This window comes from Lissotriton helveticus, chromosome 7 (genome assembly GCF_964261635.1).
Source record: "Lissotriton helveticus chromosome 7, aLisHel1.1, whole genome shotgun sequence".
Classification (NCBI taxonomy): Eukaryota; Metazoa; Chordata; class Amphibia; order Caudata; family Salamandridae; genus Lissotriton; species Lissotriton helveticus.
Window position 1 is genome coordinate 52,730,508 of NC_136068.1, and position 25,921 is coordinate 52,756,428.

Sequence of the window (25,921 nt, forward strand, 5' to 3'; positions counted from 1 at the left end):
TGCTGAGAGGAAGGTCACGTATCTTGGGCATGAAATCAAGGACCTACTTAATGCCATTCGTGACGCAGCGGTACCACAGAGCAAAGAGGAACTGAGAGCCTTCTAGGGCCTTGTGGAACTGTATTTAAAGTTTGTGAGGAATTTTTCAGCAAAAACTTATATCATACAATTACTAAAATCAAAAAACAAGTTTGAATGGTCATCTTGCTGTGATAAGACTTTCAAAGCACTCAAAGAGGAAATTTGCAAATCACCACCTCTGCAGTATTTTGACCCAGAACTTACAAGCGTGGTCACTACTGATGACAGTGGGAGGGGTATCGGAGCTGTTCTTAGGCAAACTAATGAAGCGGGAGTGGATGTAACCATTGTGTTTGCTTCGTGCTCACCCTCCAAAGAGAGATATTCGGTCATTGAGCGAGAGGCACTAGCATGTGTATGGGGCCTGGAACACTTCTGCCTGTACATTTGGGGCAAGAGAGTCATTAAACAGAGTGACCAAAAACCTCTCACCAGGGTATTTACTGCAAAAGGGTTGCATACTGCGTCATCCAGACTGGCATGAATGTCAGTGAGATTGTAAGACTACAATTATGATGTACAGTATCTACCAGGAACAAACAATGTAGTCGCTGACTTTCTCAGCTGGTAACCTCTCTCGGACTATGGTGAAACAGAATGCAAGGAAGAGGAATTCTGTGTGGCAAACATCACTGAGGAATTTCCAAGCATTTCAAAAGACAAGTGGTTAAAATCATATGAAGATAACATTTTGAAAGAAGTAAACAGATTCATTTGTCACGGTTGGCCTAGCAAGAAAAATGTGAACAAGTATTTGCAATGCAATAGGTCTCGCATTTGCGAAAGTTTACCCTATTAATATTGTAAATGGCAATGTCTTTTATTTACGTTTTAAAACCCAAAACATAAATAAAATGCTTTGTAATTCACAATGCCAATAGCTCAAACTTGCGTGATTGCAAGACCTATTGCATTACAAATGCAGTGCTGTTTGTGGTCTCCTTTGTTTGTACGTGAATGCATTTTAGTGATTCTAACAGAAGTCGTGCACAAAGCTCCAAAAAGCAATAGAAGTTTTTTTCCAGGGCTTTACATAAGCACAAATTACATTACACAAAGTCAGATACATGTTTAGGCGGGGGAGATTAAGTGATTTGCCTAGAATCACAGGCTGTTGATCCGATGCAGAGACTCCAACCTGGTTCTCCAGGTTCAAAGACAGCAGCTCTGGTTGTTACGCCACATGCTCTCCCAATAATGCAGGTAGCAGAAAGTACAGATAGTTTGAAATACACAGTCTGTAAAACTTGGTTAGTAATACCAATGTGAGCATCTACTGCAGAAGTAGCCCTATTCCAGCGGGCAAGCAGCCCCTAAGCTTGCAGTATCTGCTCTTTCTCGGTTTCAGGGGTGATGGTGGTGGGGGGAGCGGCAGGTTCAGTCGTGAACCTTTCCAGGTTAAGTAAGTGGGTTTCACTTAAAGGTAGAGCTGCTGGAGAGAATATGGGAGGGCCCTCCAAGGAAAGGGAAAGATCAGAAACTGGAGGAGGGGCTGGGCACAGAACGTGTGAGCCACTGAGTGCCATACAATTCTAGCTGAGCGGCCTGCTGCGGTGTGAGTGACAGGTCAGGTTAAAGATTGTCCTAGGAGCAAAGCTAATAAAACTATTATATGAGGTGAAAGTCCCAATTATCAGCCTCTAAAACTGAACCGTTTACTTATTGCAGCGTGTTAATTAGGGGCATGTGCATCTAGAAGGAGTATTTTCCTAACACCGAGCCACTCTGACCTCTGGAGACAGCAGTGGTGGACCTAAAGAACTAACTAAGCCACATACTTGTGTTAAATCGCACTTCTAGGTTGCAAGCAGTGGGAGAGAGTGTAGAGCGACCAGAAGAGTGGTGTGGGAGAATGGAGACTCATGGTGGCAGCTAGGGAGGGGAGGAGCTATCATACCTTTCTGCTCGGTGAGCACACCAGACACACACGCTGCCTGTCACCATCAGAAACGCCCTGTGCACACTGCTGTCGGACAGAAGAGACAAATGCCATGCTGCTGGGTGAGACCAGCAACACAAGGCCTATTCTGTTAAGAATTCGACAAATCTGCATTTTGTCACAAATTAGATCGAGCATCCTACCCCGTCACATAGATATACATATGAACCCAGCTTAAGATGTTTACATGTTATGTTCTCAGCATATGTCCTCATTAACGGCTAACTTCTAATTGCCATGTAAGTCTCGGGTCGTCCGGCCACTGATGAAGGACAAAGGAAGCGAGTGTCCAGCTCAACTGGCCCATTGCTCCTCTTTTGGGAGGACAAAAGTAGCAGAGGGTGGAGGGGATAAATATAAACAGGAGCAGGCAATAAAAATTAAGGAGAAGTGAATAGTAAACAAAGTTTACACGGGGAGGAAAGAAAGTGAAATCGCACCGTGTGCGCTTTCTGCTAAGATGCAGTAATTACAGGAAATGTACGAGGAACTTTGCAGAATGAAAGCAAAGCAGTGTGCTGTGCTTGTACAACATATGCATGCATATGTCCTGTCCAGGAGCGTGCGCATGCCCTGCCAGGCATGCCAAAAGAAGACAGGGAGGGAACCAAACATGCTTCCCTCCCAATAGAAAGCAAGGATTTGGCACATGCTAAAGCTAAAGTGACGACAATAGGATCTCACCAGGAGCATGCGGCGCATGCGCTGCGACGCTAGGCGAGACCTAAAAATGAACTGAGGACAAACTGGGAACTTAGAAATTAGTTGTCGGTGGAGGGTGGAATTTTCATGAGGCAAGGAAAGGTTATTCCACCAGAGACAGTGAGACACAGCATTATAGAAATTTGCTATGAAGGCCACCTGGGTATCAATAAAACAAAACATAAAATTAGATATTGGAACTGGTGGCCAGGTTGTGACATAGAAATTAAGAGGAAGGTCAGGAACTGTGCGCAGTGTGAAAATTCAGACAATTTCCAAGTCACACTTAGACCCCTGTTGCAACCCCTGTCTTGCCCTCGCATGCCCTGGGAAATGTTTGGCATTGGCATCATCGGACCCATAAAGGACCAGAGAGAGCAGATGTTTGCGGTAGTACTTGTTGACCATTCCTCAAAGTGGCCGGAGATAGACATACTCCAAAAGACGGAGGCCAACAACATTATCATATTTCTTGAAAAGCTTTTCTCGAGGGAAGGCTTAGCTAAATCCATTGTAAGTGACAATGGTACACTGTTCAACTCTGAAGTCTTCAAGAAATACTTAGAAAGAAATGGTGTCACCCATAAGACAACCTCCGTGTACCATCCAGCAGGGAACGGAGCTGCGGAAGAGTTTAACAGGGTAGTTAAAGGTACCATACAGTTAGACAATAATGGGTTGAGTTGGAGTAAAGAATTGCAGAAAATGATATGGTCGTACAGGATCACCCCTAGTGTAAATACGTCCTTTAGCCCCTTTGAATTGATGAGAGGCAGGAACTCCATGTCAAAAGACAACGTAAGTTGGCTTAAACAAGTTAGGAAAGCTGAGTGGTCTTCAGATGTGGTAAGGAGGAATGTTCAAGACGCTCAGAGTGAGTACAAAAAGTGATTTGATTCTAAGCAAGATTGCAAACCACATAGTGTCAAAGTGGGAGACAGAGTGAGTGAAAAGGAGCGGGTTCATCGGAAAAGGGCAGAATCTTTATTCACAAACCCTGGTTGTCAAAAAAATCTTCTGCAATTCTACTCAACTTAGTGATGGCAAGGTGTTGCATATGTCTGCACTCTTCCTGTATGGGAAAACTGCTGACGGTATGGGTGAGTTTGGTATACCCGAGAACATAGCCAGTTGTGCGCAGAGTAATGCACATTCAACAGATGGTGTCCCACATAGCCCCCATTGGTTTCTAGATGATATGTCAGAAACAGAGGAAGGTAGCAAAAGGTCAACTGTGCATTCCCAGTTCATGGCTGTTAGTGACCTCTCTCCTCAGGAGCACATTGAAATGTTGGGTGAAACACCTCACCCTGGAGAGCAGCGATGCTAGTGATGTACTATGCATGAGTAATACCAACTCATCAGAAGAAGAAAATGATCTCGCAAATGATTCTGTAACAGTGGGTGGGTGCAGTGGCAGGTTTGGACGAGTCATTGTCAAATCTAGCAAGTTTAAAGTCTTTGTATGGGATTAATTTGTATGCACCTTGTAGGTTATTCTGTTCTTCAGCCTCAGTGCTCCCATTTACCTTTTCCTCTTTGGGAAGGATGTGTGTTGTGTTCATTTTGTCCTTTGCCTTGTTCCCCCTAAGTTCCTGCCACCCCCCCCCCCCCTGCTCGCGCCTGCATTGTGATGCAATCAGCTGATTTCAATGACAGTTGGTATTACCGTTGACAGTTAGAATTTAGCTGCCAGCTGTGACGCACTGCTCCCGATTTCTGGTGTGTTGTTGGCATAACCTTTCTACAAATAAGGATTTTACTTCTTCAATTTCATGTCGCAAGTTTCTTTACAGAGACATACTCCAAGCTACATGTTTGTATTTTTTTTTAGACGCGCACCATTAGTATTTAAATGCCGAGGCAATCGAGTTAGCAGTGTGGGAAGCTGGATAAAGCTGTACATTTGTTTTACATGTCCACACATTACTCTTTACCTTGTAAAAAGTTATGTGTGCGGACGGTCAGGAAATCTAAATGGTTATACCGTTTTTTTTACTCTCGTATGCTAATTCAAATAAAAGTATCGCACCCTAGTGAGGTTCCAGGTTTTAGTGTCTCTTGTCCGTATAGAGTCAACGTGAGTAAGTTTGCGAGGCGAGGGGCCCTCTGCGTCAGTGCGGGGCCTTAAACAAACCAAGGATGGACATGGTTCCAGGGGGGGGAGAGAGAGGGCGAGCTGCCGCAGCCCACCGAAAACAACAGAGAGAAGCAAATAGTGTCATATTGTTCTGATAATTTATGAAGGCAGGAGGAGGCCGCTCGCCTCACCTCGAACCCCAGCCAGGAGTAGGGGGACACCACGTCGTAGAAGAGCTCCAGCACGCGCTTGCCGGCCATGGCTGTTGTTGATTCTGCACGAGGGGGGTTCCTGGACTGCGCTACTTCCGGTCCTAGGTCACGCAGAACGTCCCGCTGGAGAGAGTTCACAGGCCCGGCCGGAAGTGATGTGATTTGAGTGACATTCACCCCAGCAGCGAGGCGGCGATCTGGCTGCAATTGCTGCCACCCAGTGGCCGGATGGGGAATTGACAGTTTGGCGCCTGGTCTACATCCAAGAAGTTTTGGATTTTGGGATTTTAACTTCTCTTCTTTATGCACCAGCACGAAGAGTTTCAGCTGCATTACAACCCCACGCCCAGTCCTTGCTAGGCGCAAAGCTGCCAAGGTTTCAGACTGCTATGTGTGACATTTTCATAATTTCATTGTAATTATGAGTGATATTTCAATGACCATGCGTGACACTTCAATGACCATGAGTGACACTTTCTCGCGAGCAAAATCAAGCAACGAAGAAGATTGAAACATATAAATATTAGAAGTTAAACCCATCTGAGCAACAAGAAACTCTAAAAAGATCTTAAAACTGCTGCAATACACCAGAAATGGAAGGACACTAACCAACATGACACATAGAGAGACCTGCCCCCAAACAGGCCACTTGTTTCCGGTAGGAAATATCAGCTTCCATGCTCGCAACAATACCAGAATGCACATTAGTGTTATTGAAAAGGTCAACTGAAAGTACAGAGAAACGCCAACAAGAACAGGGTACTCTGCAGCCAGCCAGCACTTGACTGTAGCTCCTGTAACAATACAAAACATTCGGAATGACATAATATTGCAAATGTAAAACAAAGTACAAAACCAAAAATAATGCTAATTTTCTTTTAACTCTTCTATGTAGTATGGTGGATGTGATGAAAGCATTTCGTAATGGAAAAGGTCAGGTGTTCGTAATGTAAAAAAATACATTTGCTACTGATTATTTAAGTTTCACTTGTCTTTCATTTTAAAGTGTGTGCCCTATAATTTTAAATGCAGTTTAAAGTGAACTGTGCATGTACCTTACACTTGGAAACTGCGAACACCGATGCTGACCAGACATAACAGCCAGGACGGGTTGAGCCAGGCGATAGCTATATTCATCTTTAAACTGGGGCCATACTGGGGGATCACAGGGGTGCAGACTGAGGTAGGGCTGCTCTCAGGCTTGGACGGACGGTGTTCAGACATATGGCTTTGCAAGGAGCTTGACCACCCACAGGCGTGGCCCCGAAGACTACAAAGCACAGTGTTGCTCTGTGTCACCTTCTCTGGGTTTGGCATTGACAGGCATGTCACAGCAGAACATGTCCCAACGTTACCTAGGATTACAGTTCTGCCTGATGATGAGGACCCCCCCCCTGTAAACAGGGATATAGGGCATCAAATGTGTCTTGCAAATGAGAGGTGACTTGTCAATTACGCAAACGATTTTCGAGCAGGTGCAGTGCCGTGCCTCCGCCCCAGCCCCACAGCTGGTGCAGCACCAGCAGCAGCTTGAGTATACTCAGCCCATCATGGTCACTGTTGCAAAGTCATCCTGTGCCCTGGGCACCCCCCAACTTTTTGCTGACTGGAACTGGTGGTAACTGACTCTGACTGACCCTGGGCTCTGTTTAACCAGGCCCAGGGCCAGTGCCAAGCTAAAAGGAACACATTAGAACACAGTTAAAACACCCAACATACACTAGGGTACACTATAGTATTGGGGGGTACCCCTGTAGTTGGCATGACCTACCACCTAAGTCCCTAGTATGTAATAGGGCAGGGGATTGAAACTACCTAGAAGTCTCCAGTATCCTGGGGCATGGCAGTTTAGAGGCCAGCAGATTCTCTGCACCAGCATGTGTGCAGTGCTGAAGCCTGAGGTCGGGAAACGGCCTTTACAACGAAGCCGTTTCCACGTAATCTTTAACCACGCATGCAGTACAACGCATGCGTGGTTACCACTAATGCCTTTACCACGCATGCCTTTACTACGATGTTTGTAGTAAAGGCATATGTGGTAAAGGTAAAAAAAATAAAGGGGGGGCTTGGGGGGTCTCCCCCCCAAATAAAACAACTCACCATAAGTCACATCGGCATCATAGTCGTTTAAGAGAAATCGGGAAAAAAATGCTGTTTTCTCTTAACGACGTATGACGTCACCACGCTAATAGTCGAGGAAATGTTTATGCGTGGTAAACGAATTCCGTTGTAACGCATGCGTGGTAAAGGCATGCATTGCAACGGAATTCGTTGTATCATCATATATTCCCTGAGGTCAGTTTAAACCCTAAATTGTGCCCCAAACTCGACTTTGGGGGTAGGGGCCCTTAAAAATTAAAAACCTACCATGTTTATGCATATTAGGGACCCCCAGGATCCCCCCTAGGTATCCCAGGGGTGGGGGGTCAGTTATCTATAAGGAGCGCCCTAATAAAATGAGTTTTTAGAAGCCTGGGTTAAGTGAAATTTTACATTTCACTCCCCACATTGTCTTAAAGAGGTGCTCAAATTCGACTTTGATGCTGGAAGAATTGGGTAAGGGTGATCTGCAATATTTCTGCAGATTCAGAACCCCTGAAGTCTCCCCTAGTTGCACAGGGGGTGGGGTCCGGTAGAAATTTGGGAAATACTTATAAAATATGGTTTTATAAGCCCTGGTGCTACAAAAGTGGCGCAAGTCATTTTCCCCATTGCAAACCACATGGCCCATAGGTTAACATGGTAGGAAGTGATTGATTAATAAATATTGATAGGAGAGGACTAGCCGGACCATTCAAAGACTTCCCAGAATGGTCGTAGTAAATCCAACAATATTATATTGTTGATTTTCTCCTAAAGTGTACATACAATAAGTTATGAGACTTTCTTGTTTGTAAGTCCAAATTCAGCCTTTCAGTGGTCTGTCCTGATTGGTCAGATTTAAGTGGATTAGCCAGGCTGCAGGGAGGGCAGTGATCTGTTCTACAGGAATTCGAGGCCAGGAGGTGGCGTCGTAAACTACGCTCTTCAAAGGCAAGAGGGGAGGCCTGGGTTTTAGTCCACAATGACAGTTGTGACCCAGAGTCAGGACTAGGCTTAAGAAAGGAATTTGCAGATGTTACTGGGATGGTCCATGGAAATGAGATATCCCAGGGGGTGTGTTTAGCCAGCTCTTACCTCCTCGCTGGAAAATCAGCCATTATGGATTTGGAAGGATGATGCATTCTGGGACAAACTAATGACACACTCCACAGGATGTGGTCATAACTAGGAGGAGTTGCCCTGCTCTCATTGGTCAGCAGTGACCTGGTGCTTGACCCAGAGAATTTTGAATACGTATCTGAGAGGGGCAGAGCCCTCCAGATCTGCTGCTTGAAACTGAATGAAGCAAGAAGTGCCCTGCTGAAGGTTTTGCTGTGTGCAAGGAACTCTAAGGCATGCCCTATGAAGACTGCACCCTCTGAAACTACAGCCCTGTGGATTACCTTGCTGCCAAAAGACTCAAGAGTGGAAACTCCCTGCAAGCTACAGGTTAACAGAGCTCACCTGGACAGCCCCACAAAGAATTCCAAGCCTGGAGCACAGTGGATTTGTAAGGGGTTTTGTTCAAGTGGATTGCGGAATTGAAGTTTCACACTTTCAAGGACCCTCTTGGAGATTCCAGAACCTTGGATTGCGTGTTGGATACTTTGGGACCTGCAAGCAGAACGCCAGGAAGGTGTTCTAACTGGACCCCGCTTGCTGAAGAAGGCGGCCCACTGCAGTGGTGAGAATTCTTCAGAATAATTTATAAAGGTGTGTCCCTGACAGAGAAAAGAAAAAGACTTAAAGGGGCGCTGTTGGTTTCTAAGCACTAGAAAGTGACTAATCTTTAAAAATTCATATCTCAGGTTCCCTACAGTGGATTATTTTCGTTTTGGTGTCATTTAAAAGATAAAAATATTACCTATTTTTATAAATTGGTGTTGGATTTTTATTTTGTGTTGTGTCTTAATTATTTACTGAAATGGTGTTTTTAAATGCTTTACATACCTGTCTTTGAAGTTAAGCCTGTCTGCTCGCAGCCACGTTACCAAGGGTTGAGCAAAGGAATAATTTCCTATGCTGAGTCCTATCGTGTGTTAGTGGCCTTATTGCCAGTGGCAGACCTACATTTGCCCCTACCAATAACCCACTTTCCAACATTTGGTGTTCAGCGGTGCGGATGAGGACTTGTGTTTAAAAAGTACACCTTTCAGTGAATATTTTAAGATGATAAAAATCCTCTAAATTGCCTTAGAACAAAACTTTTGAGTTTGATTTTTCGAATTTGGACTAAACTGTTTTTAATCCATTGTTTTGATTTTTCCAAATTGTTCTAAGTCTATTGTGCCTAGTTTTTGTGACCCAAAACTAGGGAACCATGGAGCTGGACCTGGCTAAACTGTCCCAGTTTAAGATGGCAGAGCTTAGGGAACAGTGTAGGCTTAGGGGGCTGCATCCTGCAAAGAAGACGAGGAAGGCAGGGTTGCTTGAGTCCCTAAAGGCCTGGGCCAGGGCAGCGGAGGAGAACCCAAGGGGGTGGGAAGATGTTCCCCCCAACCTCACCCGAGAGGGGGGTGAGGATGAAACCTTTCCCATTGTGACTAGTGTTAGCCAGGTGAATCATGGTGGTGGTGGGAGTGGGGAAGGGTCCCTTACTCAGGTACCACTACTGTCCCTTGCAGAGAGACAGCTTCAGGCCCAATTAGAGTTGATTGCCTTGGAGAAGGAGAAATTCGAATTGGCTAAGAGAAAGTGGGAGAGGGAGGAGAAAAGGAATGGTGGCAGCGAAAGTGAAGAAGATGCTGAAATGTCTAGGGGTGGTAGATTTGAACCTAAACTTCCTAAGGCATAGTACCCAAGTACACTGAGGGGGATGACATTGACAAGTGGCTAGCAGTTTTTGAGAGGGCCCTTAAAATGAGTAGGGTTCACTCTAGGTATTGGGGCGCACTCCTGTGGGAGTTGATTCCAGTAGCTGGGAGGGATAGGCTCCTGACCCTGAAGGTAGAGGATGCAGAATCATACCAGCAGATGAAGGCATGCTTAGTCAAGAGATTTGGTCTGACTCCAGAACAGTACAGGGTGAAGTTTAGAGGCACCCAGAAATTGAGTGCAAAGTCTTGGGTAGACTTTGTGGACGTTTCAGTAAAGGCACTGGAAGGCTGGATTGTTGGTAACAAAGTTGACACATATGAGGGATTGTATAATTTGTTTTTGAAAGAACACATTTTGACTCATTGTGCAGAAGAGAAGTTACGCCAGTATCTAGTGGACTCTAAGCTGACTGACCCCAGAGAACTGGGGGAATCAGCTGATGAGTGGGTGAGAACCCGGGTTTCCATTCAGCATCAGGGGGGTGACCAGAAGAAAGGAGGACAGGTCCCTCCCCAGGGGAAAGCCCAGGGAAATGAAGGTCAAAATCCTAAGGAGTCCTCCAAAGACCCACAAAAACCTGCACAAGGAGGGGGGGCCCCGAGCCAACCCAAATTCAAAGGGAGGGGGTTTCAGGGAAAGCCTGGTAGGTTCTTTGATCCCTCAAAGGTGGGTAAGTGCTTTGACTGTAACCAGCCAGGGCATAAGCAGGGAGATGCTGTCTGCGCCAAGAAGCTCCCCCCTAAGGGGCCATCCACAGGGATTGCCAGTGTCAGTGTAGGGGTGGAGGGTGGTGTACAGAACAGGCAGGTGGTGGAAGCAACCTTAGTGTCCCTGGGTGGGGTGAGTATTGCCACCCTTGCTGCCTTACCTCCAAACATGGACAAGTACAGGCAGAGGCCTAAAGTGAATGGGACTGAGATTGAGGCTTTCAGAGACACTGGGGCTAGTGTAACTATGGTCCTGGATAAACTGGTGCCGCCAGAGAGGTTGTTACCTGGTGAGTTTCACCAGGTGACATATGCAGACAGCACTAACAAACTCCATCCCATGGCTGTGGTGGATTTGGAATGGGGAGGTGTGACAGGCCGTATGAAGGTAGCTGTGTCAAAGGTGCTCCCAGTCCAGTGTTTACTGGGCAATGATCTTGAAGCCTCTGCGTGGTCAGAGGTGGCGAGAGGACTCCATATGAAAATATTGGAGCTCCCTGAGTGAGTATGTGCTGTGACTAGGTCACAGACTAGCCAGAAGGGAGGGGCTGGACACTTGGAACCTGGAACAAAGGGCCAAGCATCCAAGGACAAGGGCACTGGGCCTGGTGAGCCAGCCCAGGGAACTCCAGAGGTGCAGGAAGAATCTAACCCTGATGGGGAGGATCTGGCCTCTGAGGAAGGGACTCCATCCCTGCCAGAGCTGTCAGATTTGGCAGAACTGACAGGAGCAGGTGGACCCTCCAGAGAGGAGTTCAGTCAGGGACAGCGTGACTGTTCCACCCTTGAGAGCTTGAGGCGGATTGCTTCTAAGCAAGAGGAGGGGGATGACAGTGGGTTTCACAAACTCTACTGGGAAGATGGACTGCTTTATACTGAGGCCAGAAACCTCAAGGAGGGGGCCACCAGGAGATTGGTGGTGCCCCAGAAGTACAGAGAGTTCATCCTGACTTTGAGTCACGATATCCCCTTGGCAGGACATTTGGGACGGACAAAGACATGGAACCGGTTGGTGAACCATTTCTACTGGCCCAATATGTCTGAAAAGGTAAAGCAGTTTTGCAGCTCCTGGGTCACCTGTCAGGCCAGTGGCAAGGCAGGGGGCAAGACAAAGGCTCCCCTAATACCACTGCCAGTGGTTGGGGTTCCTTTTGAAAGGGTGGGGATGGACATTGTTGGTCCCCTGGACCCACCCACTGCATCAGGGAATAGGTATATCTTAGTGGTAGTTGACCATGCTACTAGATACCCTGAAGCCATACCTCTTAGAACCATTGATGCACCTGCAGTGGCTAGAGCACTGCTTGGCGTGTTCACCAGAGTGGGTTTTCCAAAAGAGGTGGTGTCAGACAGGGGCACGAACTTCCTGTCCAGCTATCTGACTGCTATGTGGGATGAGTGTGGTGTCAACTACAAGCTCACCGCCCCCTATCACCCACAAGGAAATGGTCTTGTTGAGAGATTCAACAAAACCCTGAAGGGCATGATAAATGGGTTGTCAGAGAAACTCAGGAGGAGATGGGATGTTCTCCTCCCATGCTTACTGTTTGCCTACAGGGAAGTGCCACAGAAAGGGGTTGGTTTCAGTCCTTTTGAGCTGGTCTTTGGACACCCTGTGAGGGGGCATTGAGCCTGCTTAGAGAGTCTTTAGAGAAGCCTCTTAAAGAAGCTAAGGACAATGTGCTTGATTATGTGCTAGGCCTGAGATCTAGAATGGCGGAGTACATGTACAAGGCAAACAGGAAACTGGAGGCCAGCCAGGAGCTCATGAAGCACTGGTGTGATCAAAAGGCTACTATGCCTGAGTATACTCCAGGACAGTTGGTGTGGTGTTGGAGCCTGTGGCTCCCAGGGCACTCGATGACAAGTGGAGTGGGCCCTATCCAATCTTAGAAAAGAAGGGTGAGGTTACCTATTTGGTTGACCTTGGCACCCCCAGGAACCCTCACAGGGTCCTGCATGTGAATAGATTGAAACCACACCATGACAGGGCAGACATGACCATGTTACTGGCCACTGATGAGGGTGTGGAGGAGGAAACTGAGCCTGTGCCCGACCTCCTCTCCACCAATGTGCAAGATGGGTCAGTGGAGGGAGTTGTGCTCTCTCCCAAGTTGACAGACCAGCAGCACAGAGACTGTAAGCAGGTGCTGGAGCAGTTTGCTGGCCTGTTCTCTCTGACCCCAGTGATCACTGAGTGGTGCGTGCACCACATTGACACTGGTGACAGCCGACCTGTCAAAAATAAAATGTACAGGTCGTCTGACCATGTCAGAGCCAGCATCAAAGCTGAGGTTGCTAAGATGCTGGAGCTGGGGGTAATTGAACCGTCTGAGAGTCCATGGGCCAGTCCAGTGGTACTGGTACCTAAACCTAATCCTCAGGGGGGACCCAAGGAGTTAAGGTTCTGTGTGGACTACAGAGGTTTGAATGCAGTCACAAAGACGGACGCGCACCCTATACCTAGAGCTGATGAGCTCATTGATAGGTTAGGGGCTGCTAAGTACCTGAGTACTTTTGATTTGACTTCAGGTTACTGGCAGATTGCCCTCACTGATGGAGCAAAGGAGAGGTCAGCATTCTCCACACCAGAGGGACATTATCAGTTCAAGGTAATGCCCTTTGGGTTAAAGAATGCACCTGCCACCTTCCAAAGGTTGGTGAACAGGGTCTTGTCTGGGTTGGAACAGTTCAGTGCAGCTTACCTGGATGATATAGCTGTATACAGTTCTACCTGGGGGGATCACTTAAACCACCTAAGGGAAGTGCATCAGGCCATGCAGCAGGCAGGCCTGACTATTAAGGCAAGCAAGTGCCAAATAGGGCAGAGTTCTGTGGTGTACCTGGGCCACCTGGTAGGTGGGGGCCATGTACAGCCTCTCCAAGCTAAAATCCAAACTATTTTGGATTGGACAGCTCCTGTTACCCAGACTCAGGTCAGGGCATTCCTTGGACTGACAGGGTACTATAGAAGGTTTGTTCAAAATTATGGGACCATTGTGGGGCCCCTAACAGAACTGACTTCTAAAAAGAGGCCCAAAAAGGTGATTTGGACCCCAGAGTGTCAGACGGCTTTTGACACTCTGAAAGCTGCTATGTGTTCAGCACCAGTGTTACTGGCCCCTGACTACACAAAATAATTTGTAGTTCAGACTGATGCTTCAGAGCAAGGGATTGGTGCAGTTTTGTCACAGCTGAATGAAGGGAGCGTTGACCAGCCAGTTGCCTTTATTAGCAGGAAGCTTCTTCCCAGAGAGCAGAGGTGTAGTGCCATTGAGAGAGAGGCTTTTGCTGTGCTGTGGTGTGGTCACTGAAAAAGTTGAGACCATATTTGTTTGGGACTCACTTTCGTGTTCAAACTGACCACAGGCCTCTCAGGTGGCTCATGCAGATGAGAGGGGAGAATCCCAAGCTGTTAAGGTGGTCCATTTCCCTACAGGGAATGGACTTTACAGTGGAACACAGACCTGGGGTTGCCCATGCCAATGCAGATGGACTTTCCAGGTTTTTCCACTTAGCCGATGAGGACTACCAGGGTGTAGGTTAGTAACCCATCACCTTTCGTTTGGGGGGGGGGCTAGGTTGCAAAGTCATCCTGTGCCCTGGGCACCCCCCAACTTTTTGCTGACTGGAACTGGTGGTAACTGACTCTGACTGACCCTGGGCTCTGTTTAACCAGGCCCAGGGCCAGTGTCAAGCTAAAAGGAACACATTAGAACACAGTTAAAACACCCAACATACACTAGGGTACACTATAGTATTGGGGGGTACCCCTGTAGTTGGCATGACCTACCACCTAAGCCCCTAGTATGTAATAGGGCAGGGGATTGAAACTACCTAGAAGTCTCCAGTATCCTGGGGCATGGCAGTTTAGAGGCCAGCAGATTCTCTGCACCAGCATGTGTACAGTGCTGAAGCCTGAGGTCAGTTTAAACCCTAAATTGTGCCCCAAACTCGACTTTGGGGGTAGGGGCCCTTAAAAATTAAAACCCTACCATGTTTATGCATATTAGGGACCCCCAGGATCCCCCCTAGGTATCCCAGGGGTGGGGGGTCAGTTATCTATAAGGAGCGCCCTAATAAAATGAGTTTTTAGAAGCCTGGGTTAAGTGAAATTTTACATTTCACTCCCCACATTGTCTTAAAGAGGTGCTCAAATTCGACTTTGATGCTGGAAGAATTGGGTAAGGGTGATCTGCAATATTTCTGCAGATTCAGAACCCCTGAAGTCTCCCCTAGTTGCACAGGGGGTGGGGGTCCGGTAGAAATTTGGGAAATACTTATAAAATATGGTTTTATAAGCCCTGGTGCTACAAAAGTGGCGCAAGTCATTTTCCCCATTGCAAACCACATGGCCCATAGGTTAACATGGTAGGAAGTGATTGATTAATAAATATTGATAGGAGAGGACTAGCAGGACCATTCAAAGACTTCCCAGAATGGTCGTAGTAAATCCAACAATATTATAGTGTTGATTTTCTCCTAAAGTGTACATACAATAAGTTATGAGACTTTCTTGTTTGTAAGTCCAAATTCAGCCTTTCAGTGGTCTGTCCTGATTGGTCAGATTTAAGTGGATTAGCCAGGCTGCTAGGAGGGCAGTGATCTGTTCTACAGGAATTCCAGGCCAGGAGGTGGCGTCATAAACTACGCTCTTCAAAGGCAAGAGGGGAGGCCTGGGTTTTGCTGTGTGCAAGGAACTCTAAGGCATGCCCTATGAAGACTGCACCCTCTGAAACTACAGCCCTGTGGATTACCTTGCTGCCAAAAGACTCAAGAGTGGAAACTCCCTGCAAGCTAAAGGTTAACAGAGCTCACCTGGACAGCCCCACAAAGAATTCCAAGCCTGGAGCACAGTGGATTTGTAAGGGGTTTTGTTCAAGTGGATTGCGGAATTGAAGTTTCACACTTTCAAGGACCCTCTTGGAGATTCCAGAACCTTGGATTGCGTGTTGGATACTTTGGGACCTGCAAGCAGAACGCCAGGAAGGTGTTCTAACTGGACCCCGCTTGCTGAAGAAGGCGGCCCACTGCAGTGGTGAGAATTCTTCAGAACAATTTATAAAGGTGTGTCCCTGACAGAGAAAAGAAAAAGACTTAAAGGGGCGCTGTTGGTTTCTAAGCACTAGAAAGTGACTAATCTTTAAAAATTCATATCTCAGGTTCCCTAAAGTGGATTATTTTCGTTTTGGTGTCATTTAAAAGATAAAAATATGACCTATTTTTATAAATTGGTGTTGGATTTTTATTTTGTGTTGTGTCTTAATTATTTACTGAAATGGTGTTTTTAAATGCTTTACATACCTGTCTTTGAAGTTAAGCCTGTCTGCTCGCAGCCACGTTACCAAGGGTTGAGCAAAGGAATAATTTTCTAAGACCTATGCTGAGTCCTATCGTGTGTTAGTGGCCTTATTGCCAGTGGCAGACCTATATTTGCCCCTACCAATAACCCACTTTCCAACAGTCACTGTCACAGCGGAGCTACAGGCTTTGAGGCCTCAGGTTCAGCTGCTGCAAGTTTACTTGTGTTGTGCTTACATTTAGAGCAGCTCAGCCAGTATGCTTGTGTGTATGTATGGTACCTTAGAATGTCTGATGACAGTGTGGAATGTTGGTATGCCTGGTGGACTGGAAGAGTGACTGTTGGTGTGAGTGGGCTGAGCTATGAAGATGCAGCTCCTGGTGGGGCCATGAATAAGCTTGAATTCATCTTGAACCAACCATCATTCTGCTTGTAACCAACATCTATGATCATGTAACTTTATAAATAAATCTCTACTTGGATTTACCTCGTGACTACCATTATACTTTATTACATTGGCGACGATCTGGCGAGGAAACCCTGCTTGCTGGCTACCTGAGGTATGAGACTATTTATATTCTGAATAAGGAACTACATAAGGAACTACATAAGGAAACCACATAGAAAAACTTTAAAATAGGAGAACGCCCACCTAGCCCTACCAGTGTCCACTACCATCGGGACAGCCTGCCTGGGCGCTTCAAACTCCTTATATTCATTCTCTTAAGAAGTAGAAGAGGTTGTGGATTTAACAACAGTTGTGCCCTTAAAGCCAACCTGTTCAACAAGTTTAAAAAAGACATTTGCAGTCTTTATGAGCACTGTGTTTGAAAACGCCCTGCTTTCATTGGTGCATTCTCAGTGAATTACAGTGTCCATTACCGGACAGTCCAAGAACCAATATTTTAGCCTCTAAAGCCTTTAATGACACAAGGAAGTCCGTACTGCAACAAGGAACGTTTTGCAATACATAAAAACAAGGTATTCATTGTGCTATTGTCACCTGAGAGGGGTTAAAGTGACATTTTGGAGAGAGGCATCCAATTTTGTGGCTGTACATTTAAAGTGAACTTTGATACTGCTTTGCTCAGTGAGTCTACATTGAAAGAGGCTGGCAATATGTACGTCATGGCATTTGCGGCGAGTTTCAGGAAATTTCTGGCAAGTACTGAAGTGTCATTTTTTTTTTTTTTTACATGTGTATTGACAGTTTGGGTGCGTGTTTTTTTTTCACGCATTTTCGGCGAGGCAAAACTGTTGGCAAATTAAATTTTTATTCTGGTCCTAGAGACACTTTGTTTATCCTGTGCAGTGGAATTTATTCTATGGACAAAGTAGTATTACTTTTATTTAAATGTCGAAACTTTCATATTCTTTACTTCGAGGCCAGTAATATCGACAGTTGGGCATTGCTTGCATATTTTCAAAAGAGCTTGCGCTTCTCACCTTGACAATAGGAGTCTCCTCAGCCTTTCATGACGTCTCCTTTCCTTCACGATCTACGAGTCTGCTGATTGACGTTTAGAGTAGGAGCGTGCAATTAGCCACCCGGTGTGCGTCTCCCGTGCGTGACGCCATCTTCTGGCTGGAGCCTCCTGACACTCTTTGTGAGAAGTTTTCCAATGTGCTCCCTTAAAATTTGCCAACTGCGTTTTCTTCCTCTATTGGTCATTTTAAACGGACATTCATGCTGCTCTAATACCGATGGTTGACAAGAAAAGGTTTGTTTCACTTGACAAAAGCAAGTTTAACATGGACGTCCCACAGGTACTTAATGAAATATGAGCACATCAACTTCTTATTCTTTATGGAGCGCTTATGAATTGTTCGGCGGCATCAACTTAAGCTTATATGCACATTCTTGTAACGTTTTTTTGAAGGTCTTCTCACGAGTATGAAATCTGATTTTCACTGTGCTGTGCAATGCAGCCTTTCACCTGATTTATTCTAATAACTTAAGCAACAATTTCAGTAACACTGTTATATTTTTAATGATTCTTTCAGAAGTTTAAATGAGACTATACTGTTGTGATAATTTATACAGCAGTTTAAGTAAGGCTGATATATTTATAATGATATAAGCAGCAATTTCAGTAACACTTATTATTTATAGTGATATAAGCAGCAATTTTAGTAAGTCTGTTTCAATATATTAGTATTAATTCTTGCGGGAATTTAAACAACTGCTATATTATATTTGTAATGATTTATGCGGCAACTTCAGTAAGACTGATTTATTTCTAGTCATACAGCTATTTGAGTAAGATTGTTATATCTTATAATGATTTAAGCAGCAATTTAAGTAAGTCTGTTATACGTAAAGTGATTCATGCAGCAATTTAAGTAAGACGGATACTGGTAATGGTTAATGCAGCAATTTAGTAAGACTGTAGTGCTTCTAGTGATTTATGCAGCAATTTAAGTAAGACTGTGATACTGGTAATGATTTATGCAGCAATTTAAGTAAGTCTGTAATACTAGTAATAATTCTGGCAGCAATTTGAGTAAGACTGTCATATGTATAATGATTCATGCAGTAATTTAAGTAAGACTGCGATACAGGTAATGACTTTTACAGTAATTTAAATAAGACTGCAATGGTTGGAGCGATTTATGCGACACTTATTTTTGGTCATTCACACTTCAATTATGTGTTTTACGTGGTACAAGTGTTGTGTGAGTTGCTTATGTTCCTCTTTGAGACCATCTTGGTATTGCTGGCGCATTAAGTTTATATGGTTGTTTTTTCTGATGTAGGGTGGTGTATTTAGGAGCTGGTCTCTATACTCTCGAACTAGTCTGCAGTGTGGGTTGTGCGCACATCCTTTTCACTGTTTTCACCCTACGTACTTATGTAACTTTGCGTCTACATTACTTTTTACTCACCTGTACCCGTTTGTATTGTGCTATGCCTACTCTACACTTGATTATTTCACATGGTCTAGAGCATTTTCTTGGTGTGTGGTGCGTTTAGTTTTTACCTCCACACATTATTTTTTTTTATTACTTTCTTCTGAGCATGTTACTTATTGCATGTTACCTTCCTGATATTTTCATGATGTTCCCTAGGGAAGGGGTGGTGTGTCTCGCTACGTCTTCCTGTTAGCATCTTTTCACCTATATCTTGTTGCTCGTCTGTACTTAGTTTTCCTTTCTTTATCTTTGGCTTTCTGCTCTTTCCTTCGTATTTCGTTGTAACTATTTGTTTATTTGTTCTCTTTGTTTCCTTAAGGAAAGAGGATATGTTGTGCTTACATTTAGAGCAGCTCAGCCAGTATGCTTGTGTGTATATATGGTACCTTAGAATGCCTGATGACAGTGTGGAATGTTGGTATGCCTGGTGGACTGGAAGAGTGACTGTTGGTGTGAGTGGGCTGAGCTATGAAGATGCAGCTCCTGGTGGGGCCATGAATAGGTTTGAATTCATCTTGAACCAACAATCATTCTGCTTGTAACCAACATCTATGATCCTGTAACTTTATAAATAAATCTCTACTTGGATTTACCTTGTGACTACCATTACACTTTATTACAACTTGCTCAGTATGAGATGTGCTAAAAATAATTGGAGAAGGATTGGAGATGAGCTTGTGACACACAGACACTTACTAGTACTCTGTTGCAGGCAGCGCCATCAGCGCAATGGGCCAGCCCGCTTCAACGACTTTCTGCAGCCCCGCATAGGCTACTGGCATCGGCCGCGGTAGGTGCATGACTTGCTCCGGCCCCGTCATTCACATGGTTGCTAGATTGTAGTGCGCCAACCCTCTGGCCACAGTGTGTGTCCGGTTGCGGCAGGTTCTCGCTGCATAATTAGGCTGCGCGACCAGCCCTCAACGTGGAGTGCATAGCTGCCAAGGTACTTGTGACATTTTCATAATTTCAGTGTAGTTATGAGTGACAATCAATGACTATGAGTGACACTTTCTTGCGAACAAAATCATGCAATAAAGAAGAGGGAAATATATAAATACAAGAATAAACCCATTTGAGCAGCACAAAACCCTAATAAGAGCTTACAAATGTTGTTAAGATCCAGAAATGGAAGGGCACTAAGCTAGTAAAAAGCAGGAACTCATGGCCAATCCTCATCAGAAACAGCTTTGCGAATATATGTGTGGTTCATGTTCTTTCTCTCCTTCACCCCTTTTGTCCTCTTTCTTGCTTTTTCCCCTCCTTTCCACTGTCCCATTTCCCTCCCTGGTACTCTTTTTATTCCTCCTTCCTCACCCCTCCCACCTTCACCGTCTCTGCAATCTGGACCTAAAAGCGCTTTGAAGCAGTCAGCACTGCCTACTTTCTAGAGCTTTTTTCAAGTCAATCAGTTATCCAACCCTCTTCCTCCATTAGCTACCCCCCAATTGGCTACGAAAGTCAAAAGCTCTCCCAGAGGGGAGAGCTTTTGGCTTTGCCAAATCTTGTTATATCTACTCTTCCTCTGCATACTATAAGCACGCACTCCTGTTCAACAACTGCTCAGACACTGCAGCGTGAAGCTGCGTCCGCATAAAATCCATTTTTACTGAACAAAATGATATTATGTGCTAAGTCACCGCGCCCATTCAATCTGGGAACAACACATGAAGTGCAGCTACATTAATGAACAAAAAAAGATGAAACCGTTTAGACATTAGATTAAAAGCTGCATTCTAATCATTCAGTATAGAATGGTGTGCAACATAAAAACTTTTATGAAACATGAAATTATCCTGACGTACTATTCTTCCTAATGACCAAAGTGTCAGCACCACATATGCAAAGCTGTATTGTCAAGTGGCATAGATACTGACTTGGCCCTGGGCCGGCGCGCACTGATGAAATAAAGAGCCTTGCAGGGTGTTTATAAAAAAGCGCGCTCTGTGAAGCGCTTTCCTATGTCCTGCAAGCTCCCGAGTTCTCTTGCTGGACAATCCTTGATACGGGGCTTTTATGTCATGGCAGACTGCCCCAGTACATCTCCCCTCCATGTCCTGAAATGACCAAGATTGTGAGCCGTCTCTGGTGGTCACTTCTGCCTGCCCCTTTCTCTCTTTGCTCCCTGCTGTGGCATCACCTTAAGAGCAAATTTTAAATAAAGGACAAATTATCCTGGCACTGGCTTTTGCCTGGAATGGCCACACTTCTTCCACAGCAAGTTCCTGATCCTCTCTAGGCAGTGTGTGCGATTAGGAGAGAAAGGCCTGTGTGAACAGCTAGGGGACAAGGATGCTCTCTAGACAGCATGTGTGCCCTGCCCCCACTGAAGATAAGTGCAGAAAAACAGTTTCCCGAAAGGCAGAGAACATGCACATATCATCTGAAACTTGCGTTCTGCTATCACATAGTAAAAACGAAACTACAAGTGATTCTAAGAATAAAAATCAACATGCAAAAATTATTCCCTCGCTGTGAGAAGTTGGCCTGATATGTGATGTCCACTATTCTAGTGGGCACCCTGTATCAGTCCAAACAACCCTTATGGTGATGGTTCTAAAGTCAACCTTATAGACCAGCTATCCTAGTGGTAGCATGGACAAAGCAGTCTTAGGCTAAACTCAAGAGGGCATGTGAAGCCAGCTGTTTTACCATATGCAATCCCTTTAATACCAAATGAAAGGACACCACACAGGTTATATATATAAAATATATATGTATTTATTACTAAATTAATCCTCTGAACTCTTTATGAGGTCAGAGGCACAAGCACATAACAAGAGACTTAATCAACATACAGTAAGTTGCACAAAATACAGTAATGTCCTAGGGGCACTTCGAACCATATACTAAAATAGTGGTATAAGAACCACGTCACGAACAAAGGATAGGCCTAGGGCCTGGAGAATCACTGGGGCTACACTGTGCTACCAAAGGATAGGGAGCAGGAGGCCCACAGGATGCGTGTGCAGTGTCTTTACACGCACACGAGTTACCATAGAGTTAGAATGGGAACGAAAGAAATGGAAACTAGTTCTTTTAGGTCACTTCCGACAGGACTAGAGAAAAGCTACTCAAAACTTAGACACTAGGATAGTCAATACCCACAGGAGCACCGAAGTACTCGTGTTACCTCACCCACAGGAAGCGGGTGCATAGGTGTCAAAGTGTGTCGGCATACGTTGCTGATTCTTATGGAGCCTTGGAGAAAGATGCTGCAGGCGACCAGGTGGGAAGTGTCCGGTTGGATCCAAGGGCGGATTGAGGATGAAGAGTACCTGAAAGCAGAGGGGACAGAGTCTGGGTCACTAGCCAGTGACCAGGATGGAGCCAGGAAGGAACCAGGCGATGCCGGGATGCGATCAGGTGATGTCGTGAAGCTTGTCTCTGCCGCCACGTGGACCAGGAGGTGTCGACGACGACCAGAAGCTGGATACGGACTGTCCCACAAAGGCTCTCGCTGTTGGCGGTGTCAGCATCCGGATGGCAGTCAACAAGCCTTGGCAAAGGCAACCCACGCAGGAATCGAAGATGGCTTTTGGATCAGACCAGCAAGGTCTGATGGGCTTCTCCTTTTCAAGGAAGCAGGGGCCAGTCTGGAGCAACCAGACCAGTGGTGTAAATTCAAAGGTTCATCGTTACAGAGGCCACTAGCCAACGGGCAAGTGACCGGACAGACGTGTTGAGCAGGAAAATGCAGAAGGGCCCCACGCAGAACTCGTGGAGTGTGGAGGGCTGATTTTCGCTGCAGATGATGCTCGGGGCTGGGGCTTCTCAATCCCCAATGCACAACTTCGAGGGTGCCTCAGAAGTTGCACGGAAAGCAATTCGCTGGCTTTCCAAGATGGCCAGTCCCACCTCTCTCGTCGCCTCCACGGGTCTCAGCTCTGCTGTGGCTGTGGATCAGGCTGTTGGAAGTCTGGAAGTCCGGGTCTTGTCAGGCTCTGTGCTCGAGCTCCGGCGGGAGCGTCGACAAAGCAAACCGTTGATCGCTTGATGGTGCCTGCTTACACAGGGTGGTCACTCCTTCACCACAAGGGAGATTCTTCAGTCTTCTATCTTCAGGTAGAACGTCGAAGGTCCAGAGTTTCATTTCAAGTTTCAGTCAGGATAAATCTAAAGTCTTGGGACTCAGCTCCTAACTATATACCAAATTTAAGGGCTGGATTACCTGCTAGGTCCCGCCTATGGGCGGGACCAGGGAAGGGGGTGGTTACACCCCTTTCCCTTTGTCCAGTTTCGCGCCAGAGCTGGGGCTGGAGTGCCCCAGCACCGGTTTGAACCGGACTATGCATGGGACACCTTGTGTGCCCCAGGCAGTGTCTCATTTCATTCAGCCATCCCTGCCTCAATACACTATGGCATGTCTGGGGTGGTGCTAGCACCTCCCAAGACAGGATACCTATTGTTCAAGCCTCCCTCGCTGGAAGGACTCCCAGCAGCAGGAGGTCAGACTTGTGTCTGTGGCAGCAGCATCCATTTTGTGATGCTGAGGCTCTGGTTAACTTTAACCGGGATTAGTAGGAACAACATGTCTTTTCCCTCTAGAAGGGTGGAATGCTACCCCTTACGCCAGTACTGGCGAGGGGGTAGTATTCCAAAGTGTATGACACCTTACACGACATGTTTTGATAAAGCCAAACCAAAGTTACCATTCAACCGCGAGGATTATAATGCATTTAAGAGTATATGGTATGGCTATATCATAGAACAGCTATAAGGACATGATTCCGAAAGCTGCAGACAGGCTCAGCTCATGCAAGAGCCTCATCTCACATAAAACCAAGCACTCTGCCTTCAGGATTGTTAAGACCTGCCATAGGAGTGACTTATAGGTGCATATGTGTCTATACCTCAGCAAGGGGTGATTACACAACTTTGCCCCAGCTGAGTGATCAGCCAGTTGTGTCAGTTTGGATGGCCAGCCAGGGGTGGCATACGATATGCTGCAGCCCCTGGTAGGCCTTGGGTGCACCTATGCCCTGGGTACCTATGGTACACTGTACAGGGGCTCATAAGAGTGACCCATTTCCCAATTGGTGATGTACCTAAAGTACATGGTGTGAATTTAGAGAGAGAACAGCAGGACTGAGGATCTGATTAGCAGGCCCACAGCCACATTAAGTCGAAAACCAGTGAAGCAAAAAAACAAAAAGTGGGGTGACCATAGGAAAGCAGACCCTACTCTCCTACATAACCCACCCCCAAACGCAGGGACATTAGACTAACCTTGACCAGTTGTGTCTTCATGTTCCAAGTGGAAGTACCTGGAGAGACCATCTGCATTGCCATGGTCAGTCCCTGGTCTGTGCTCCACTGTAAAGTCCATCCCCTGTAGGGAAATGGACCACCTGAGCAGTTTGGGATTCTCACCCTTAATCTGATTTAGCCACAAGAGGGGCTTATGGACGGTCTGAATTTTGAAGTGAGTGCCAAACAAGTATGGCCTCAACTTCTTCAGGGCCCAAACCACAGCAAAGGCCTCCCTCTCAATGGCTGACCAACGTTTCTCTCTAGGGGGTCAGCCTTCTGCTAATAAAAGCAATGGGCTGGTCTTGACAATCTACATTAAGTTGTGAAAGCACAGCTCCCACCCCCAACCCAGAAGCATCTGTTTGGACAATGAACTCTTTGGAGTAGTCAGGACTCTTCAGGATAGGTGCAGAGCACATGGCCTTCTTCAGGTCATCAAATGCCTTTTGACAGCTTACTGTCCACTGAACCTTTTTTGGCATCTTCTTTGAAGTCAAGTCATTAAGTGGCGTCACAATGGACCCATAATTCTTAACAAACTTTCTGTAGTAACCAGACAGGCCCAAGAAAGATGTGACCTGTGTCTGGATGGTTAGAGGAGCCCAGTCCTTGATGGTCTGGATCTTACTCTCCAATGGTTGAACCTGACCCCCACCCACAAGGTGGCCCAGGTACACAACCTTACTCTGCCCTATCTGGCACTTTGTGGCCTTGATAGTTAGGCATGCCTTCTGCAGGGCCTCTAAAACATTCTTCAGGTGGATCAGGTGATCCTCCCAGGTGGAGCTGAAGACAGCAATATCATCAAGATAAGCTGCACAAAAGTCATCCAACCCAGTGAGGACTTGGTTCACCAACCTTTGGAAAGTGGTAGGTGCATTCTTCAAACCAAAGGGCATCACCACAAATTGGTAATGACCTCCTGGGATTGAGAAAGCAGTTTTGGCCTTGGCATCCTCAGCTAACCTGATTTGCCAATAGCCTGCTGTCAAATCAAATGTGCTCAGAAACTTGGCAGAAGCCAATCTATCAATGAGCTCATCTGCTCTTGGAATTGGGTGAGCAACTGTCCTAGTGACAGCATTGAGACCTCTATAGTCCACACAGAACCTCATCTCTCTCTTACCATCTTGGGTGTGAGGTTTTGGTACCAGGACTACTGGGCTGGCCCAGGGGCTCTCTGAGGGCTCAATCACTCCCAGCTCCAACATTTTCTGTACCTCAGTCTTTATACAGTCCTTGACATGGTCAGGTTGCCTGTAGAGCTTACTCTTCACAGGCAGACTGTCACCAGTGGCCACCTCATGGGTGCACCAGTTAGTCTGACTAGGTGTCAAGGAAAACATATGTCTGAAGGACTGTAGAACTTGTCTGTAATCCTGTTGCTGCTGGCCAGTGAGGCTGCCAGCTAAGGCCACACCATCAACTGAACCATCATCAGGGTTCTGAGTCAACAGGTCTGGGAGAGGGTCACTTTCTTCCTCCTGTCCCTCATCTGTAGCCATGAGCAAGCCCATGTCTGCCCTGTGAACATATGCTTTGAGTCTGTTGACATGGAGCACCTTGTGGGGGCTCCTGGGAGTTCCAAGGTCCACCGGGTAGGTGACCTCACCCTTTTTCTCAACAAATGTGTGGGGTCCAGACCATTTGTCCTGGAGTGCTGCTGAGGCCACTGGCTCCAACACCCTCACCTTCTGTCCTGGCTGCTACTCAGTCAGCGTAGCCTTTTGGTCATGCCAAGCTTTTTGAAGATCTTTGCTAGCCTCAAGGTTTTTAGAAGCCTTCTTCATATACTCAGCCATCCTGGAGCGGAGACCAAGTACAAAGTCCACT

At 46.1% G+C, this 25,921-nt stretch overlaps 1 protein-coding gene and 1 long non-coding RNA gene across 4 annotated transcripts in view; one reads left to right on the forward strand and one right to left on the reverse strand.

The window, feature by feature from the left end:
• The window catches only part of LOC144768015 (glutathione S-transferase kappa 1-like), a 217,278-nt gene that overhangs the window by 175,000 nt on the left and 16,357 nt on the right, over positions 1–25,921 (reverse strand). Inside the window, exon 1 of one of the 3 annotated variants that reach the window (XM_078651411.1) lies at positions 17,369–17,430. The exons of 1 other annotated variant lie outside the window; for it this stretch is intronic. Coding sequence is in view for 1 of the 2 variants with exons in the window: in XM_078651409.1 (XP_078507535.1) it covers positions 4,994–5,062 (69 nt within the window). In the remaining variant the exon portion in view is untranslated. Of the gene's footprint in view, positions 1–4,993; positions 5,147–17,368; positions 17,431–25,921 lie in introns of those variants that run through there. One more of the 3 variants, XM_078651409.1, reaches the window with a different exon arrangement.
• LOC144768016 (uncharacterized) overlaps positions 17,553–25,921 on the forward strand; it is a 463,846-nt gene continuing 455,477 nt past the window's right edge. The window contains exon 1 of the long non-coding RNA XR_013598416.1: positions 17,553–17,689. This is a non-coding gene — a long non-coding RNA (uncharacterized LOC144768016). The remainder of the gene's footprint in view (positions 17,690–25,921) is intronic.